This window comes from Tyto alba, unplaced genomic scaffold, assembly GCF_018691265.1.
Source record: "Tyto alba isolate M040663 unplaced genomic scaffold, T.alba_DEE_v4.0 Super-Scaffold_6, whole genome shotgun sequence".
In the NCBI taxonomy this organism is placed as follows: domain Eukaryota; kingdom Metazoa; phylum Chordata; class Aves; order Strigiformes; family Tytonidae; genus Tyto; species Tyto alba.
Window position 1 is genome coordinate 15,159,822 of NW_024881327.1, and position 18,778 is coordinate 15,178,599.

The window sequence follows — 18,778 nt, forward strand, 5'->3', positions numbered from 1 at the left end:
CCTGAGCTGCTCCGGCGTGGGACCCCCCCGCACGCTGCAATCCTCCCAGCACTGAATTACAGCAGCAGGGCTGCCTTTTCCCACAAGACCCCAGCCTTCTTTGGGCACAGCACCTTGATCAACCAGGTGAAACACAGGCCATAAATCAGTGTCTGCTCCACCATGGATCTTCATGGGTGTCAGGGGGGGCCGCCCTGCCGTCTCCCCACAGGATACAGGGGGGTCTCTGCTCCGGCACACCTCCCCCCTCCTTTCTTCCTCCGTTCCCCCACTGACCTTGGTGTTCACGCAGCTGCCACAACTCCTCCTCACAAGTCTGACTCCTTGTCACCACGTCCCTTCTTAAATACGTTATCGCAGAGGAGCAGCTGATGGGCTCAGTTTTCGAGCAGAGGTGGAGCTGACTTGGAGCTGGGGGAGCTTCGAGAAGCTTCTCACAGGGGGCCGCCCCGATAGCCCCCTCCCCTGCCACCAAAAAGCCCCACCACTCACTCAAATTCAGGACAGGGTCAAAAGTGAGAACCGTGCTGTGGTGAAGCAGCCACACTTGAGCAATGATTGGGGACGGAGTTTATGTGTTTGAAGGGAAACGAATTTCTGAACTGTACAGAGGCAGCAGCATCTCTCTCGTGATAGTGGATACCCACCGACGGGGCTCTTTCCATTTGAGGTGGGGTATGACTTGTTAAATTGCAGTGACAGGAAAGAAACGCTGCTGTGTTTTTGCGGTGGGTTCATACGCTGATTTACTGCTTTCTGGGAGGCAAATTTTCACTGATACTCAGTCCTGGGCCCTTGATAGCTTCGGATACTCATGATCATAGCAATTTGTGGAAAAATTGTGGTCCTGAAGAGGTGAGTGGTGTTGTCCCGTCCCCTGCTTTGCTGTTCCCTTTCACCTTCAGTGTGTTGGGGGTGGGGAGCAGGGAGCAGCAGACCTGGATGAAACTGTTTTTTGTCCTTTCTTGTGTCAGACTGTAGGACATAAGTGCCATATTTAATTCTTCGTTCACTGTTCTTTGCTGTGCCTAAAATAGGCTAAAACTTGCTGCTTGGATCCAACTGCAACACATATGGGTTTCCCTTGGTATAAATGGCACTCTGCAGATACTGTCTTCTTGAAGATCTTTTGACAGGTTTCCTTCACCAGGAAGCTGACATTTTTAATTGCCTATAAATTACCATAAATACCTGTGTCTGTGCTAAATGCCTGGCTACCGTTGAGGGACAAATGTTGAGCCCCCCTAACTTTATAAAAGTAAAACTTCAGACGCCTGTAGGCAGGCTTTTTGAGCTAGTGGTCATTATACTGAAAGGATGGTCCAGTTTGAATTTCTCTGGTCCATTGTTCCTTCGCTACTCTCAAAAATCACTTATGTATCTCTAAATCTGAAGAGCTGCAACATGCAGTCCCTTCCTCCAAGGAGGGGCTCTGTCGTGTGGGACCTGGGAGTCTCTGGGTGAGATCAGGCTTTGCATGAAGGAGAAGGCCAGTGTTGCTGATACCAAGGTGCTGCACGTAGGTGCTTCCCTTGGAATTAAATCTGAAAATGCATACTCAGCTCTTCTGAATAACAGAGTAGTCGTGTATGCTGCTTAGGCTAGTTTGGGAATTTTGTGCTGAGTTTTTCAGGCCAGAGGCTGTCTCTGTGGGCGTGTACCACACCTAGAAGAATAGGGTTCAGCATGCTAAAAACAGGCAGCTGTTTGTTTTTAACATCAGATGTATTAACAATTGTATTCTTCAACATACTTGTATTTATGGATAAAATGTATGGTTAATCTGTAATGTATTAAATATGTATATATCACTGATATCCTGTTATTTTTCTTAAGCTAAATGCTGTAGTTAAGCTTTTCTGTCTTCTGTTTTGTATACCTTCAAGGTGGTTTGGTTAAAAATGATTCCTCATTAAGCAAAACTACATGATCTCAGATTAAGCCCAAGACAATTTTACATTCCAAAGGACATTTTTAAATTCTATTTTAAAAATTGCTCAGAATATTTTTAAATATAGTGTACTGCTTGGCACTGTTTCCTAGATGTTTGCCCATTACAATTCAGTGTATAATGACATGCAAAGAGACAGCCAGTCTGTCCCCACAGTCTTGATTCCAGATGTCTTTTTTTGCTTTTTTTTTTTCCCCCTCCTTTTTTCTGTAGAATAGGTATTTTTGGAAATTCATCACCGTGTCTCTAAATGATGAGCACAGTGGATAGAGATAAGTAATTCTGTGGAAGTTGGACATGAGATGGAGTTCTCAGTAACTGTACAGTGGGGTGGGTTTCGCATACCTGCTGATAGGTGTATTTACAGTTTCAAATGCCGGGTTGTATAAGGCAGCAGTACCCAAAGGTGAAGGGGAGCCTGAAGAAGAGTGTCAGCCTTAAGGCTGGAAATCGCTGATGGAGAGCTGGCAGAGCTAACTTTACATGAGCTGCTACCTTGCAAAGGCAGTTCAGAAACCCAGTCAGTGTGTATGCCTTGAATTCGGTGTTGTGGTGCCTGCATAGCTTCCTGTACTTGGGTAGCTTATTTCAAGCTAGATTGGTTACGTTCGTGCTATACAGAGGTTTGCAGTGTATTTATATTCTAATCTTGGTTGATTTAGTACCCTTTTCTCCTCTGGAATTTGCAGTCGGCTGTGCTTTTCTACCTCTTAATCAGGTTGCATGGATACATGAACCGAAAGAATAAGAAGCTCTGTTATTACTGTAAAGATGACAATAAACATAGAGGAAAAAATTACGTGCCTCAATAACTGTTTTAAAGGGTTTTGTTTTGTTATTTCAATGGCTGATTTAAAAAAAGCCTAAGGTATTTGGTCATGATCATTGTGCTCATAGTGAAAATGTACTCTACTGTAAAACAAATTCTACTACGCTGCATGATTCTGTCAACATTTGAACCAGTAAATAGATACTGGGCTGAGTTCTTAAGGTAAAAAAATAATTTAGAGAAATAACATGGCTTCCATGAGGTGATCCAAGAGGAATGTTTCTAGATCATAATGCTGATCGTGCCTTTAGTTACCTTTTGGTAAATACACATGTTCTGGTGAACCCTGGGTTGAGCATGTCTCTAAACACAGAATTGGTGGGATTAGTTTAAGAATGGCTTGAAGCCAGAAATATTGTTAAAGGTTTAAATATGTTGATGGCCTCTGTCTACAAATCACAATTGTATTTTTTTTTTCTGATCGAATAGTTGTACCCAAGATTGCTCTAAACAAATTGAGGATTACTCCTCTTCCCCCTGCCTTTTTTTTTTTAAATGTCATACGTTTGACCTCTCTTCTTGTACAGTCCTCTTCAGTGTTTCCAAGCCTGTCTTGACTGCTATATAAAAACCACACGCAATAAAAAGAAAAATGCTTTAGGTGAGAAGGGTGAGGATATTAATATCGGACAAACTAATGGATAATGTAGTGTTTGAAATGAAATCCAGGGAGTCTTCCAAGAAACTTGAAGCCAAATTCATATTATTTCTGTGTGCTTTCTCCCTTAAGCTGATTAATGTTTTCAGATATAGCCATGTGAGGTCATGTGTTCCTCTCTTAATCATATCAGAAAAAAAAAAATCTTTAATTTCTTAATTTTAATATTAAAAATCACCCTGGGTCTTTTTTTCTTTGATTTTATTTAATGAATGAAAATTTTCTATCCCAATTTGTATATGGCGTAGGAACATGGAAGAATCATTAGAGGCAGGAATTGTAATAGGAAGATTGAAGTAAATGCCTCAGCAGAAGGCTGAGAGGAGAAGGCTCAGCGAAAACCAGAATTTTCTCCAGAAAATTCTCCAGAAAGTGGCCCAGATGGAGAGAAAGAGTGGCTTTCTTCCATGGCTTGTCAGGAAGTCTGCTGTATGGAAGGTGAGGGTGTTTGCAATATGGAGTGGTGCACTGGTAGAGCTTTGTCACCAGAGCTATGATTCTCCAACCTGTGAGGTGGCAGCTGCCATATTTTTATCCGGAATTGCCAAGGCAGAGCTCTGCAGGCATGTGCAATGCAGTGCTTGTGCAGTAAGTTGCCAAATATAAATAGTTTGTGCGTACCCGGTAAGTCCAGTGTTTACAGGAAGCATATGACTGATCCTACACAAAATACATGGGTTGTAGGTGGACGTGCAGCATGTCCTTTGAGTGCTTTCCAAAAGTGTCAGACCACGACAGAGATATTAATTGACTGTACACTGCATGCGTGATAGTCTCTGCTTACAAAAATGCTTTGGACTTGCTGTGTGCACTTGTTGCAGTTGCTTGGTGTGCATACAGTGCGCGAGTCTGGGATGTCCCAGTGTACAGCCAGCCGCTTGTTTGGGGCTATGCAGTAGCAGTTCTGACAGAGCTGCTGTTCCTCTGGAAATAGAGGGCAAGTAAAATCTGGGAAACATGTTTGGGAAAACTCTGACATATGGCAGCCTTATGCAGGATCCTCTTAGGTTGTTTACAGCTGCAGGAAATAAATAAAAAGTCAAAATGGAGCCTGTCAGGTGATGATACTGCCAGCAGTGCAGTGTTTGCCTGGTGTTTCTGGCCAGCAAAGAGGAAAGACTGTTGGTATCTGAGAAAGGAATGGCATTGGAGAATACACTCCAAAACTTCCTGGGGAAGGAGAGAATGAACTAGAACCAGAAATTACCACAGTTGATGTCTGTCTTCATTCCTCAAATACTTCGTTGTATCCCAAGAAGTAGATTCTAGATTTGCAAACTTCTACCTGCTTTAAGTCCTTAGTTGTGTAATCCTTCTGCTTCAGAACAGAGGCCTGGGGCTTAAAAGAGGATTAAAACCATACCGGTGTTTCTAGTGTCCTTGAAATAGGGTTTTTAGCTTTTTAATTTTTTCTTAAAATAGGCCTCAGTTAAAACCTGCTCCTTTTCTCCCCGCTCTCCAGCAGAAGACAGATAACAGTGCAGCGCAAAGGTCTGTGTAGGCAGCGGGTTATAGAGGTGGGACAGTAAAACCTTCTGTTGCTTGTTCAGAGAGATGTTGTCTCTGGTAATCTAAAGCGTTGATTTCCAAGCCTCTTGTTGCCCAGACCATTACACAGCACCACGGCACGTCGAGTGCCAGTCCAGAGAATGTGGTGCCTTTTAGTATATGGCACGGGAGAAGACGACAAACAGCTGGTTTTGGTAATGGGGGAAATAGCATGCAACATGGTCTCTTTGAAGGTAGGTACCACTCGTGCACCACCTTACTGTGGTTTTGTGGATACAATTTGACAAGTACCGGTTTCAAGAGTAAAGAGACAATGGTGAGGAGATGGCTCTGTAGGAATAGACAGCTAAGACTGTTCAATAGCAACGGTGAAACAGGGGTAGAATGTTGAACGCCAGGCTTAATTTACAGATCTGTTGTCTTGGACTGGTTGAGTGTTGTATACATTAGGTTGAATCAGGTTTTGGCTCTGGATAGTAGTTTTATAATGATGATTCAGCATTGGTATTGTCTTTCCTTATAAAGGAAAACAGTTTGCTTCCTGCCTCTTTCTTCAGAAATTTAAATGTTTTTGTAAATTGTTGGAATTAGCTATTTCCTAATGGTTGTTTTGAGTGCACATAGCCCACGAATTAGACTTTCTGCTACAAAACCAAGTAATTTCCTAATTAGCACCTTAAAGAAACACCTTTAATGCTGCCTTCTGCAGCTTTCCTACTTAAATCTCTCCTTTTTTTTTTTTTTTTTTTGTCTTTCCTTCATATTTAGTCTTTCTTTATTCTTTTCCAGCTGCCAGCCATTTCCATCTGCCCTTTTGCTGATTCATTGTTCTTTGCATGAACTGCTCTATTTGTGCTTGGGAAGAAGAGAAAAGACAACCTCCTTCACAGTCCCTCTGTTCTTGATTTCCATTTCAACTTTCTCTATTTTTTTTTTTTTAGATTTCTTATTTCCATTCAGTAGCCTTCACTTCCCTTCCCCCCCACCCCTTAATCTGTTTTATTTGTTCCCCTGTGATCGTGCTGATTGGTCTCTGTTGCTTTCCTGTGCTGGGGAAGGAGGCAGAAAGGACACAATTAGCAGGAGGAGATGGCTTTTTGTAGGAGCCAAGGGAGGACCATCCTGCCCACTGCAATTCTAAGATCTGTTATGGAGATAGACTCTGTGTTTCAGCCAGCCCAGAGCAACCATGGTGTTTAGTTACTCATTAAAACGATAAGGGGACAATATTTAGTAGCTAGGATTAGATCAGTGTGTTTTACTGTGATGGGTGCATCTATCTGTCTATGCTTTCTATCTATTCTGGCTCATAAACTGTGGAATATAGTATTTTCTATTGTCAAGAGCAGCAGTTAAAGTATCATTAACTGCATGTTGCTACAAGGGTTAATAAAATCAGTCTTCTAGTTTTCATTTCAAATACAGTTGCTTCTCTGTTTTGTGGGGATGGCACATCTGCCCATATGTTACTTAAAACATATATATATTTTTTGTTTGTTTGCAATTCTAGGAATGCTTTAAGGGAAGCTGGGCCACTCACAAGTTATTACACAAGAAAGCAAGTAAGTACGCTTTTCTAAATCCATTTTAATACTGTTTTGAATTTGTATTGTCCTGTGCAGCCAGCTCTAGGTGGCCCTGCTTCAGCAGGGGGTTCCACCAGTTGAGCTCCAGAGGCCCCTTCCAACTGGAAGTGTTCTGTGATTCTGTGTCTAAGAATGGTATGGATTTTTGCAAGGTATCTGGCACTGGATTCTGCATATCTGTAATTTTGTCCAGTTCCTGGTAATCTAAAGATCTATCTAAATTTTAGAGACTGGTACAGAAATCTCTGTTTCTGTTCCCTTTTCTATTTGGGTTACATTGCCAGATATATGAACAGAGCAAGAGAGATGCTGAAATAAAGGGCAATGAGAATAATAAACCATTATTATAAGTCATTTCCAGGCTTGTTCCATCATAGCGTTTTGATGTCTAATGTAGTAAAAGGCAGTAAAGTGGGACAGGTTCTTGTAAAGTCTTTGTGATTAGGTGCTTGCTGGAATGCAGGCAAGCCAGTCAGAGTGCAGCTGTTCTGTACATTTGGGGTGTACCCCTTTGGGGAAAAAAACCCAACCAAACAAACAAACAAAAAAAAACCAAACAACAACAACAGGAAAATACTTTTGTGAACTCATGCAGCCATGGATAGAAGGATGTATCATAGCTAGGATTTTGCTGAGTTTAGATGAAAGTAATAAGAGTATATGTATGCATTAGTTACAGCTGGTAGTTCTGGCACAGAAATACTAGTAGACTGGTAGATTTTCCCTTGCCTGAGTAGTAAAAATAATCCATGAGTTGAAAACCAAACAAACAAAAAGAGAGAGCAGACCTGTTCTGCCCCCCTTGCCTCCTCATGCCTATCCCCCTGCCCATCTTCATCAAGCCTTGCTTAAAAGGGAGGTGGGGTTAAAAAGTAAGTGGCATGGCAGAAATGAAAATCCTCAAATAATTTACCTCCTCCTTTCCTAAAACTCATTGTTCCATGATAAATGTTGCACAGTTAATAGGCTGGAGTAGCACAATTACAAATGTTTTCCTTCTTTCTGCCTTCCCAGTGTAGGGGTCTCATAGTTCATGCTTCCATTCTGTATTGTATTACTTTGTAGCTGCATGGATATGAAACTGTTCTGGTAATCCTCTGGTGCAGTCTTCTAATGCTGTTCTTTATCTGACAGCAAATTTTTTAATGGTTCCACTAAATCCATGATCTTATTGGCTTCCTGGATAACTGCTGAGCTGGCTTGGTTCTGATAGCCATCAAGACCTCAATGCAACAAACTACTGAAGTATCTCAAGTGATTCCAAAATATCACTTTGTTAAAACTTTGGATTTTTAAATTATTATTTCTCAGTGGTTTATCTAATCTGAATGTCACGTGAGCAGATGGCTCAGATGTCAGACACAGAGACCCTGAGGAACCCACGTTAGGGCTTGCTATGGCAGACCTTTTGCCATCTCTTCATTCTTGTGAGATATAAAGAGAGAAAACAAACTCAAGTTATGAGGTTATGAATTAAAGATTAATGCTACCATGCTCTTTCTTAACCCTTGCCTCCACTTTCCGAGTAAATATTTTTCCTTTTGGTAATGTTCACAATCTACTTGCTTCAATCCTTTATGCAGACACCTTCATTTAGGACTGTGTTTCTTGTGAATGAAGTCAATCACTGGACTACATCAGACATGAATTTCACAAGGTTGAGAGAGCTGGGAACCCCCAGCAGTTTAGGACCATCTTATAAGGTGCATGCTCTGCCTGCCCTGAGAAGTAGCAGGCTCCGTATGTTGAACCTAACAGTTGGATACCCTCCTTCCCACCCCTGCTCATTTCTGTCACAGGATGCTAAGAGAAATCACAGAAAAGGAACGTTCACCTACTGTGCAAGAGTGTTGATTGAAGGGATAACAAGTATTTCTGTCGAAGTATGATTTTTCCTAAGAATGAAGACAAGCACAGGACTGTGTTTTAGAACTACAAATGAAAAGCAACTTAACCTCTACATTTCATTCATACATTCGGTACTGCTGTCCTGACATTCCCCAGTTTGCTATTAGAGTTGGCAGGATGTGAATTTTGAATGTGAAAAACTTAAGGGCAGTACAAAATAACTGCTACTTATATTTTCATATATCAATATCTAAAAATGCCAGAGTCAAATCTAGACTTGTGTCCTTCTAAGTCACTTTCTGGATCCCGCAGTTCTTACTCTTAGTAGGACTGATTGTGCTGCTGTGATTTTTTTTTTTTTTTTTTTTTTTTTTTGTCTTTTCAGAAGATGAAAAAGCTAAACGTGAAGTTTCTTCTTGGACCCTGGAAGGTGATGTTAACACAAATCCCTGGGCTGGGTATCGATATACTGGTAAACTCAGGCCACACTATCCACTGGTAAGCATTAGATGCCACTCTCTACTCCAGTGCTGCTACCTTTTGTCGCAACTAATGGACCTGATTACCTCCCACGTTTTAGCTGAGAGAGGAAAGCAAGCTTCTTAACCAATCTGAACCTGATGGCAAGGACATGTATGACTCTGTCTTTATTGCGGTTCATTTTGATTTACCTTGATCTATCTGTTAGTATATTTAAAATTAAGGAAGTGCTTGTGAGGTAACATGCATGAGTAACAGGTTTAAGGTCACACAGTTTGGCTGTACGTTTTGACATTTATTCTGCAAAAAGCTGCTGCTAGTTCAGATGACATCTTCTCCTAGCTATGTACTGTTCTCACCAATAATAGAGCAGTCTGTTTCAGAAGAACTCAGGTGAATTAATTCAGAATTTAAATAAATGGTTTTATTTTGTGTAAATGGTTTGAAATAACCTGGTGACTTAGCTGGTGAACAGCTCTGAAGAAACAGAGGTTATAGTAATCTCCAGCACTGGAAAGGTGAAGAATAGCTGAGGTCAGCAGCATCTTCAGCTATGGAAGGTGTGTTTAGAAGATGACCTCAGTATAGCTGTATTTCTCAATTGGTACAAATTCATACATGGAATAAGCCAAAGTTTTTACAGGAATAATGGCATTTTATTTACATGTGTCTTTTCTAATTGGCCTGTGCTAGAATTGCTGCCCCTGTGGCATCCTCTCTGTGGTCTTCTCCATCTGCTACAGGCTCATCAGAGAACAGATTAACAGAGCCTGAGCCCACGTGTGTTTGTTAGTATCACTGGAGAGAGGATGTTTTGGCTGTGTCACCAGCCAAGCAATTTAGTAGTGTTATTGCTGAACATTTGTGGTTTTGTCTTCCGACTGCTGTAGGATTGAAGCAAATGAAACTATAATAAAAAGTGCTAATGACTAGGGTGATGATTAGAAATAACACTCTCGCTAATAGACACTAATAACTAGAGAGAGGCAGGATCTATTTGGAACCCCGGTGCATTTGCAGTCTGGAGAGTAGCAGAATAAACACCACAATGTAACAGGCATAATATATTATAATACCAATTTCACTTACTTGACACATAAGTTTGATTTTCACGAAGCTGTGAAGTTGGCTGTTAGAGGTTGTGTAATATAAGAGCAGTAAAGAGTAACAGGAAAATCTTCGAGAAATTAAAATTGGAACTGTTTTGGAATGTTTGCATACCTCACAAATTTTTCTAAGTGGAATTAGCCATATTTCACTGTATTTAATTTTGCTGCATGAGTCTCTGTTTTTGTGATTATAATAAGTATTCTTGCAACCTAACCAGCTTTGACTGTGATTTATTTAGACGCCAACAAGACCTGTGCCAAGTTATATTCAGAGACCAGATTATGCTGATCACCCGCTAGGTAACTTGAAACAAATCACAATTATGGAGTGTTATGTTTGCTTTCTATTTTGCTTTTAATTGAAAAAGCCTTTAGAGCGTGAATGAGATAGTGGAGAAGAGAACCTCTTCTTTTATCTGTTCTTCTCATTCTACCTCTTTTTTCGCCACATTAACTTACTGACTTTTCAGAAATAGTGGTTACAAGTATTTTTTGGAAGTCCACAGTTTAATGTGTTATCTTTCAAAGGTGTTCAGGGAAGAAAAGAGAAAAAAAAAAAAAAACAAACAAAAAAGAAACAAACAAACAAAAAAAAAGAAAACAAAAAACCAAACAAACAAACAAACAAAAAAAAACTGAAAAAAACCCTAAACATGCAAGTCCTAGTTCTGTGGTTAACTTCAAAACCAACAGCAGTAAGTTGGGTGTCACAGGTGAATTCTGCTAAGTCATTCTCAGTGACATCAGTGTATCTGTTGAAAATGTGTTATAAAGTAATGCATATCTATTATGTATTTTTTATAATATATATTATCATAAATTTAAAAACCAAACCAAACAAAACTGCGCTAAGCAACCTCCAGAATAAAACTGATGTATGAGTTCCAGCTATTTCTGGACACAGAGGGAATATATTCAATATTACGTGTGTATTGGTTTGTTTCGCTATTTTTCCCTTTACATATTGGTATTGATGGTTTGCATTTCCCAAAAAAGCTGCTGTAAGAAATCTGTTAGAATTATTTTTAAATCTTCATCCATTCTTTAATTATTCTTTGCAGAATGTAAATATTTAAACAACACAAAATACTGTTTTTTAGGGGATCGTTCAACTGTAAAACTGAGTTTGTGCAGAATTTAGTAGGAAGAGTTTACATGTTTTCATCAGCTGATTACTGCAATAGAATAACTAGAGCTATTCACAAGCTTATATAATCCTTTGTGGCTCCTCTAGAATATTATGTATTATCCCCAAAGCAGCTAAAAAAAAAAAAAAAATCAAAACTTCTTTATGAATAAAATAATTTCCATGTAAATCTGATTTTTAAGGTTCTGTTTTGACTAGCTGGGCATGATGATTTTATGCAATAAGTCAGTGGGCTTCCTGAGCACATGTGGGCATTACAATATTGTGGAAGGCTTATGAATTCAAATTAATCTGAATAATTATTATAATGCTGTGACTTGGTGGGTTCATTGCTTTATTCTGTGGTGAGAAAGTACGTACATGTACTGCTGTTGATAAGCCATATAAGTTCCTTGATAGGACATGTATAGAGATCACTCCTCTGTATAATGTGGGGTTTTTCTTTATTTTTTTTCTCCTCCCCCTTTTTTCTTTTCAGGAATGTCTGAATCAGAACAGGCTTTAAAAGGAACCTCTCAAATAAAAATACTCTCCTCTGAAGATATAGAAGGGATGCGAGTAGTGTGTAGGGTAAGGGGGGTTTGGTTTTTGTTACAAAGTCCCTTTATTCCTTAAAAATCTTTAGTGATTTTACCAGTTTGTGGCAGCACATTATGAGAGAGTACAAACTTTCAAACCAATTTTGAGCACTGAAAAATAGTTTGAGAAATTTGGTATTTCCTTGCTTTTTCTTTCCTTGTGACTCCCAAATCACAGTAAACTGTTTTGCAAGCAGAAAGATTACTTTTATCTGTTTCCTTGCTGCTTTGTTACTAGAGAGATAATCTGTGGCTAAAACATTGTTACTGTTAAGAATATATTCTATACTGCATAAGCAAGAACAGAACTTCTCCTGGAGTTAGTACTAAGTAAAAACTGAAAAGCAAAACAAAGCCCCACCCCTAATGATTTTTGAAAGAGAGCTGTTCAATTGCAATCACTTCCTTGTTCATGAAGTCAAACTTTGAAATGCATTTAGGTAGTCTGATTGAATTTTATGGTATTCAAGGAAATTGTGGTCCCAGATCTTAATTGGGGTATTTTAAAATCTCACAGAGGTGGCTTAATAATACAACCTGTAGACATCTTGAAGTCTTTCTGGAGCCCAAGTCTACCCAGATTCCCTAGAAATCTCGGTGTAGCTGTAGAGAATGTGTTGCTAATCTTCTAGGGAGTAGTCCTGGTCCTATTTTAAATCAGTACTTTTGTTTCATTTGCAGCTTGCTAGAGAAGTATTGGATGTTGCTGCCATGATGGTGAAAGCAGGTGTAACTACTGAAGAAATAGATCATGCTGTCCATTTAGTAAGGTTATTTTATTGTTCTTCAGGTGTTTATAAGTACTTTCTTTTACCTCTTTATTCTTGAATGATTGTTGTGTGATTTTCTTTGTTGTTGCATGAATTTCTTTTCTTTATTTTGAACTGTTTCCCAATTTGAAGTGATTGGGTAGTGCAGATGTTATAAATATGTTACGGTGCAGTGGTAGATTCAAAATGATTCAGAAACTCCTGCACCTGTCTCTGTATCAGCTCCTTCCATGATTTCCAGCTTCAGATTCCTAATAAGTTTCTTCACCTCTTTTCTTGGTTAATATCATACAATTTTTCTTCTTCTAAACCCTTTTCACTCCCACAGATACCGTTATATAAAGAACATCATATGTAGGCCATGGACTTTTTGTGCTCTGCGTTGTTGGTTAAGATGTACAGAGGAGAAAGTTTAATTATTTATGATTGGGAATCAGAACTGAGGAGCCTGAGAGAGAGTTGAAGCAAGGTGTTTGCAGTCAGACAAACTAAAGCCATAGTCCAGCGAAGTGTTTGGAATACATGTTCAAGTATTTTCCTGGCTTAACTATTCATAGATACTTGAATTGTGTAATTTTTATTTTTCTTTGCTGTCTTCTCTATGAGGCATGTTAACCAATAATTGAGGATACTTGGGTGCACTGTGGGGAAGGCAATGATTTTGTTACAGTTGTTTATTAGAGAGCTTTCTGGTTGCTGTTCTTTTTATCTACATTTGCAGCAGTTGAGCCAAGATTGTAAGGAACTTACTCTGGTTTGATTAGGCTGGAGGTTTCTACTGAACTGCAGTACACACTAAATTAATTGCTTATATATAATGTCTAATATGAACAGCTAGTAGTTAAAATGGTGTTATCCCTCCTCAGTGTTTTTTTGGAAAGTTTTGTATGGCAGAGTGCTGATACTGACTGATATCCCTATTTGGTACTTTAAAGTTTTAAAACAGTATTATTTTTTAAAATAGAAAAAGTTAACACAGTATTATTTTGCAAGAATTGCTCATTATGTCACACAGTGTGTGTATGTATGTATGTATATGTCAAATGCATGTGTCCGTTTTGCAAAAAAACCAAAAAGGTTATTAGAGTGAGTGCCAAAGGAAGCAGTTTAAAGTTATAAAGCTAAGGGTGAAAGGGTAGTGCTAAATGTTATTTTGTCTAGATTTTGTGTTTTGCAGAAATACTTGGTCTTAGATCAGGTGCTTAAAAACAGTCATTGAAAACGGCCATTTTTTTTAACAGAATAAATACTGCCATACGCTGTTTTAAACCTGAGTATTTCAGCATCGGTAGTTGAACATAAAAAGGAGTAGAAACAAAATTAAAGTAGCTTTACTTTCTTCCTGGTAAGAAATGCAAAGCATAACATAATACAGTGATGCCAAAAAATGCCTGAAGAATCTTATTTTCAAGGGTCCCTGCTTTTCAAACTATCATTCTTATGATAAAGCTGTTGTGCACATGTTTTTTCTTTGTACGAAACTTACTAATGTAAAATGTAAATTGTATTTTCTAAATTAGGCTTGTATTGCAAGGAATTGCTACCCTTCCCCTCTGAATTATTATAATTTCCCGAAGTCATGTTGTACATCAGTGAATGAAGTGATCTGTCATGGAATTCCTGACAGGAGGCCATTGCAGGAGGGAGATATTGTTAATGGTAAGTGCTATGAAAACTAACCTTCAACATTTCTAGGTTCTATCCAGTTAAACCATGCAATAAGGTGAGGTTTCACTAGTAGTCAACATGATTGGAATAGCTTCTCAAGAGAGACTTTTGTTTTCATTTACAAATTAACCTCTGCTCTTTACAGGTTTACATTAATGACTTTAATAAGATAATTTCACAAGTTTGGTCCGCTTTAAGAGCTTTATCATTCTTCTTTCCTGGTCTGTGCATTAGTGTAGAGCCACTAGTGGGCTACATTCCAGTTGTTCCAGACTGTATAAATAGTGAATAAAATGTATATTGAATTATTCACCTGGATTAGTTCTGTATGAATTCTTAATTAGATGGCTCTAGACACTTAAGATTTCGCTACGGACATGACAATTATGATGACTGTAAAGGATCCTAATGGTGAGACATTGTATAAGTGCATATTAAAAAACATACCCTTTTTTTTTTAATTATCTCACAGCCTAAGAGTACCAGCTGCTTTTTGTTTATGGTACTGAAGGTACTTAAACCTTCTTGGGCGGTGAGGGATACTTTTATAAATTACTTGGCCATTTTCTCATTCATTTCTTCTTAGTTTGGCAGTAAAAATTAGTAACATTTGGTTTGTACAAGCATTCACACCTTTTATTGCATTGGTTTGCTTTTCTCATATCCATAAATAAATACCCAGTGTATCCTAAGGTTTAGTCTATCTCTAGAAGCAGGTTGGAATCCTTTTAGATTGTCAGATATTTGGTATATATTAACATGCAATAATAGCTACTAAGTCTACAGCTCAGTGCTGTGGGTATCACCCTTTTCAGAACAAGCCTCATGATTGCTTCCTCTTTCTATGTCAGGTTTGGTCTGGCTGATAGCTCGGAGCTGTAGTGTACACGTAACCATTCGACCAAAGCTCCTTTTTCTAATTTCAAAGATGATGCCTTTTCACAGCTGTCTGTTGCCAGTTTTTCTGGCACTGCTGGAGTCGAAACTCTGAAGCCTGGTTAAGCTCACTAGGTTGGCTTCATCTGTACGGTGCCTTACCTCTCCACTATTTGTATGCCAAGGCTGAACCTCAGCACTAGAAAACACCTTTTATAAGAGGGTTTAGTTGTGCCTTTGTTCACATCCCTGCCCTGACAGTGCTAGAAAACACCTTTTACAAAAGGGTTTAGTCGTACCTTTGTTCACATCCCTGCCCTGGCTGTACTTGCCGAAGCTGTGAGTCTTTTGTTTTGTTTTGATGAGGAGGAACTAGTTTACACTTTTGTAGCTGATTAGGTCTTGCTACAAAACGGTCCACGTTTTGTGGATTGAACGTGCATTTGCTATGGGCTCAAAAGGCTTCAAGTCTGATAGGCTTCCTTTTGGTAAGTTAGAGGCTCAAAAACCTCTTTAAAAAGAGGAGCAAAACAGGATGCCAAGGGGGAGATAGAAGTAGTACTTTGGAGGGAATATGCCCAGTGAACAACAGAGGGAATTGCCCGTCTTTCTCTTTACTTAAAACTTTTTAGCCTGCTGGAAGCGAAAGGTGGCCATGCCAGAGTCCAAAACAGATTTTTAGAATCACGAGAAAACTTCATCCAGAAGGTACTGCCAGGTGCTGTCTAGTCAAACCCCCTGCTCTGAGCAAGGCATCGTAACGTTTTGTTATCACACTGTTCCCTGGGAGCAGATTCTTAAACAAAGCTGCTCTCTCTGCAAGGAGAGATGTTCTGGCCAAATCTGTCAGCGTCAAGAGAAAGTCTTTTAATCACGTGGCCTATAGAGGCAGCCTCTTTGCAGCGGGTAGCCTGGACACTGTGCTGAGGAGCTCTGATAAACAGTTCATAAGAAACTTACCTGGGTGAGTTACCAGGATGCTGCTTTCTACGCAGCCCTTTTGTTACAATACTAGACACGTGCACCGGTTGAAATGTTCCGGCAGTCCCACGCAACCATCCAGTGAGTATAGTGTAACCCTGCCCGTGCCTGGATCCACCACTGACAATATTGTTTTCGGTGGTATTAATTTCATTCTTAAATGCCTACCAGCTGTACAGATTTATTGTTGACACCAATGTTGGTTTTTCCACATTCTCCTGTCAAGGTTGTACCGATCTCTCTAAGCAGCTCATATATCCTATTCCTAAAGTATTCCTCAGTGCAGCTTCCTTCATGGCTATTTACCTGTGAGGGGATCTGTGTGTGGATTTCTTCCTAAATGGCAGCTCGATAACTATTCTAGAGGTTTTGGTACTCTAGTAGCTATTAGACCTATCAGCCTACTGACAAAGTCTGTTAAACACAAAAGTGACCATTCTACCACAGGAAGTCAACTTGATATGCAAATCTAGAATTTTTTGCATGTGTTTACTATATATAATGACTGTATGATGGCAGGTTTTCATTTTTTACTCGTCTGCTATGAGAGACAGGATGCTAGATTAGGTGACAGCTATGTCTAAACTGGTAAGCCTGTTCCCATATTTTGTAAAAGGACTATTTGCAGCAAGTGTCTTGTATGGATGTTCTTATTCCAAAAAAGGTGGTGGTTTGTTTTTTTTTAATGAGTTAAACTAAAAAAGATTATTTTTTTCCTCATTAAAACTACTTATGCTGCTCTTTTTCAGGAATGAGTTACATCACTTTTAGTTTACAGCCAACTTTATACACAAAAAAACAAGTTAGAGTTTTACTGTAACGGAATTCTAAACTCTTATCATATGTTCTTCTAAACCTCAGTTGTTAAAGCATGCCCTTCTCATTCTTGCTGTTTGCCTGACACTGAATGTTTAAATTTTTTCATTTGAAAGAAAAAGTTTTAAGTAATATGATGTGTTTTTCTTAGTAGGTAATACTATTGGAAAGTTGCTGTGTATTTAATGTTCAAGAAATGTCACCTTTTTGGCTGTAAGCAATATGTTTTGGCATTACAATTTGTGCAAAGGTGTGACTTGGTATTCTAAACGTGCATAGGAATTACTGAAGTTACAGTATGAGTTAAAACATGATTATGTACCTTTTAAAATTTAATTTCCCCATATTAGTGCTGGAATTAATTCAAAGAATATACTTTAACCAGGTAAATCACTATAGACCAAAGAGCTTCTCTTTCCTGTTTTTATATTTACCTAAAAAAACAATCATAAGCTTGCTGTGTTGGTGTTCCAATGCTATGGGGTTTTTTCTCTTACTTTTTTTTTTTTTTTTTAATTAAACTGTTGACCAGTGAAGCATATCTTATTAATTAATTCTATAGAATCTACAGGATAAGCATGAGGGAATCGATTCTGTTGGAAGAGTTTGTATCTGGAATTCTTCCAAAGTAATCTTATAACTTCACAATTGCAATACTACGTTTTTACAAGTATGTGTTGTCCTTTCACAAGTCAAGAGACAAGGAGTGAGAAATACAGTGCTAGTACTACAATATGTCTGGTGTTCTTTGCAGTGGATATTACTGTCTATCGTAATGGCTACCATGGAGATCTGAATGAGACATTTTATGTTGGAGAAGTTGATGAGGGTGCGAGGAGACTTGTCCAAACAACTTACGAGTGCCTAATGCAAGCCATTGATGCAGGTAAACCCTTTGCTAGGGCCTGAAGCATTATGGTTTTGGTTCTTAAATGTAAGTGCTCTTATTTGCCACTACCCGGGAGTGACTTCAGTTGTAGACCACAGAAGCATTAGTGTGTGTCACCAGCAGATGATATATATTGCATAATGCAGTGATTCTTCAAGTGGCACAGTTCTGTGGGTGGTGGTTGCAGCTTTTATTTGAAATGTGGGTTGACAAGGAAAATGTGATTGATGCTGAGCTGATCAACATATGATGATATTTACATGGAAACAGCATTTTTGGACTATTAGTTGGATGAATAAGACATCCTTGATCTGAGTAGTTTAGAGAATGTGAAGAACAAAGCGTGTTTTGGAAAACCAAAGTATGGCTTCCTACTTTTATAATTCGTATAGTGCTGCGTAGTGAACCAGTAAGGTAAAACACTGTTTGAACACTTAAACATATCTTTTACCCCTGCCAAACTAATAATGAGCTCTTGATTTTTACCTCTGGGAGAGTGTCAGAGAAGACAGATCCATATCCTTCAGTACCCACAGAACTTCATGTTGATTAGATATAACTCAGGACAGCTTCATTGAGACATACAGTGAGATAGAAAGGTAGCTATAGAATGACATGTTCCACTTCATTCACAAAGGAATATACTAAGTTCTCTTAGACAAACAGAGAAAACAAAACAAAAAAACTCCCAAGTCCCTGGAGATACTTTATGGTCTGTATCTTTTATACACTGCAGCTTCTTAAAATCCCCCAATAAAATTTATTAACTTCATGTCCTCTAAAGACTGAAGTTTAAGGGGCCGTATATGAAGGCTTTAAACTTGCATTTAATCAAAAGTAAATAAAAAAAAATACTATGAACTTACTTTGGTTAATAATTTGGAGGTAGTTAGCCAAGCTGAAAAGACAAAAATCCATGTGAATGATGTTTTGTGTATCCATTGCGTGATCAAGAAAATACTGCAGAGTTGAACTGTGAAGAATGTAGATTACCTATTTATGTGGCATTACTATTCTGAAATGACCACTTTGTTTTTCAGTGAAATCAGAATAATGTTTATCTTTGCTCCCGTACTTTATTTT

General features: G+C 38.8%; 1 protein-coding gene across 2 annotated transcripts in view; it reads left to right on the forward strand.

The window, feature by feature from the left end:
* The window catches only part of METAP1 (methionyl aminopeptidase 1), a 30,075-nt gene that overhangs the window by 4,952 nt on the left and 6,345 nt on the right, over nt 1-18,778 (forward strand). The window contains exons 2-8 of one of the 2 annotated variants that reach the window (XM_042808086.1): nt 6,458-6,509; nt 8,767-8,879; nt 10,210-10,270; nt 11,596-11,687; nt 12,377-12,460; nt 13,986-14,124; nt 17,561-17,692. In XM_042808086.1, coding sequence (XP_042664020.1) covers nt 6,458-6,509; nt 8,767-8,879; nt 10,210-10,270; nt 11,596-11,687; nt 12,377-12,460; nt 13,986-14,124; nt 17,561-17,692 — 673 coding nt within the window. The remainder of the gene's footprint in view (nt 1-6,457; nt 6,510-8,766; nt 8,880-10,209; nt 10,271-11,595; nt 11,688-12,376; nt 12,461-13,985; nt 14,125-17,560; nt 17,693-18,778) is intronic. The other variant, XM_042808087.1, reaches the window with a different exon arrangement.